This window comes from Poecilia formosa, unplaced genomic scaffold, assembly GCF_000485575.1.
Source record: "Poecilia formosa unplaced genomic scaffold, Poecilia_formosa-5.1.2 Scaffold112, whole genome shotgun sequence".
NCBI classification, from domain to species: Eukaryota; Metazoa; Chordata; class Actinopteri; order Cyprinodontiformes; family Poeciliidae; genus Poecilia; species Poecilia formosa.
Window position 1 is genome coordinate 1,089,183 of NW_006800051.1, and position 2,671 is coordinate 1,091,853.

The following is a 2,671-nucleotide window of genomic DNA, read 5'->3' on the forward strand; positions in this document are numbered from 1 at the left end:
CATTAAATCACCAACCACTAAATCACCAACCATTAAATCATCATCAATCATTAAATCAATCATTTCAGATTTAAACTGGACGTTCGCCATCCAGTCACATTTCCTTCTGTAAAATTCAAGCACTTTTCAGGAACTTTCAAGGTAAGTTTTCAAACTTTTTCCATCACCGCACTTTGGAGATAAAAACAACACAAATTAAACTAAAAAACAGATTAAATTCACTATCACATGTCATCATTTATTACTGTTATTAATACTTTGTGACAATATTTCACGTTCTATAAATACTGTCACAAACCCTGAACAGCCGACTGGTCTGAACAAAACACTAATTCATCAAAAATGTCCTTCAATTTCCACAACATTGATTAACATATAAAATATAAGACTATCAGTAAGTAATTTATTCATTAGGAATAATAAATCCAAATCCCATCATGTTAATGTAAATAACCTTTCTGCTCAAATTAAACGCTAGAACAAAAAATACAAAAAGTTCTTGACAGGTTTTCTGGCATTTAGCAAATATAAATAATTTTGGTAATTCTAACAAAGTTGAAACAAAAAAAGGTTTAATCTGATTTAACTTCAGACATTAAGAAAAAATATGAATGTGTCTTTTCTCTAGGTGTATAAAAATAACTTCTTTATCTACAAATAACGTTTCAAAATTTAGGCTTTTAATCAAATGTTAGATTGAACTTTATTAAAAAACTGCAGTTTGAATATCAAACACTTTCCAAACCTTGAAAACATTTGAAAACTATTTTCAAGGACGTGAAGCACCTGAAGGAACTCTGACTGTGAAACAGACCAAATCGATGTCCTCATCTGTTCGCATGTTTGGATAAACACTTTGTTGGAGCTTCTTCTGGTTTTATTACGTTTCTCAGAAAAGTTTTGCTAACTTGTTTCTGAATAAGTGGTAAAGTTATCGCTGACGGCTGGGCGTCGTCTGGTGCTGCTCTCCTTACGTGGCTGATGAGCGTCCTGTATTTGGACCTGCAGCCTTCGGAGCAGAACTCCCTCCGCCTGCCTCCAGCCGGGCCCGACAGCACCGTTCTGGACACGGACAGGCAGTAGGAACACGACGAACAGTGTTTTCCCCACTTCCTGTCCAGGTCACGGTGGAACAGCAGCAGGCAGCCTGAGGAGAGACGAACAACCAAAACGTTTCCTGAACCCAGTCCAGCCCAGAGATCTGACCACTGAGACCTGGTTCTGGCTGCGTCGGGTCCGACCGTCGCTGCAGAAGCTGCAGTCCTTGTTGTCGATCCTCTTGACTTCGTGGATGACGGTTTTCTTCCTGCATCGTTCACACACACCCAGGATGCCGTTGAGCTTCTTGAACTTCTTGGAGCAGACCAGGCTGCAGACGAAAGTCACCTCATCCTGAGAAAGAAACAAATAATCTGTCAAAATGCAGGAAAGGCAAAATATATAAACATTATGCAGTTTGTGCAAAAAAAAATCTTTGCCTGTGGCATTTTTAGGTTCAAATTCTGTAAAAATCTGTTATTAGTCACTTTATCCATTTATTAATCAGTTAATCCAAAAAATCAACAGACAGCATTTCTTCAGCTGCAGATCTTCCTTTGCTCACTGAAGGAATGCTGTCGTTGCATTTCAGGCAATAAAATGTTTATTTTCTCATTTAGAAAAAACAGGAATTGTTTAGTTGCATGTTTTAATTTATTTCTAATAAAAGAGGCTTAAATGGTTGAATGAAAAAACTGCAGAGGGTCCAAAGTTCTTAATAAAATTGATCATCAGGATAATTGATGACCAAAATAATCACTGACTGCAGCTCTGGTGAAGACTTTCCTGTTCTAACCTTTCTGCTGTTTATTCAAGTATTTTATTTAAAAAATTCACAACTTACAGAATATATGACAACCAAAGTCCAACTGGGAGACCAGTTAAATATATGTGGAAAAGCTAAAATGGCCGATAAATGTTCACAAACTGCAACAACGATCAAACGTACACCAGGGAAACGCAATGCTATTGCATTTCAGGTTATAATTATTTGCATCGTTTGATGTACTTCTAATGTAAAAAAAACACTTTCTTACATTAGAAAGTGCCAATTTGTTTATATGATTAATCGATTAACCGATCGATTAATCGATAGCTAAAGCCTGGATGGCAGACCTTCCTCTGGATGACTCTGGGAGCGGCTTTAATGGCTTCCTGGCACTGAGCACACGGCCGCCGCTGTGGCGCCGCTCCGACGGGTTCTGCTCCACCGGTTCTGCTGAGTTTGTCTCTGTGCGTCTCCTGCAGCAGAGAAACAGAAACCAGCAGGTTTAAGATTAAACAGCTGAAACAAACCAGCAGTTTAAGATTAAACAGCTGAAACAAACCAGCAGGTTTAAGATTAAACAGCTGAAACAAACCAGCAGGTTTAAGATTAAACAGCTGAAACAAACCAGCAGGTTTAGATTCAAACAGCTGAAACAAACCAGCAGGTTTAGATTCAAACAGCTGAAACAAACCAGCAGGTTTAGATTCAAACAGCTGAAACAAACCAGCAGGTTAAGATTAAACAGCTGAAACAAACCAGCAGGTTTAAAATCAAACAGCTGAAACAAACCAGCAGGTTTAAAATCAAACAGCTGAAACAAACCAGCAGGTTTAAAATCAAACAGCTGAAACAAACCAGCAGGTT

General features: G+C 38.2%; 1 protein-coding gene across 1 annotated transcript in view; it reads right to left on the bottom strand.

Moving 5' to 3' along the window:
• Nucleotides 1-2,671, bottom strand: part of LOC103143508 (uncharacterized) — a 44,084-nt gene that overhangs the window by 10,834 nt on the left and 30,579 nt on the right. Inside the window, 3 exon segments of the mRNA XM_016675269.1 lie at nucleotides 975-1,147; nucleotides 1,242-1,392; nucleotides 2,155-2,280. Of these exon segments, the coding sequence (XP_016530755.1) occupies nucleotides 975-1,147; nucleotides 1,242-1,392; nucleotides 2,155-2,280 (450 nt within the window).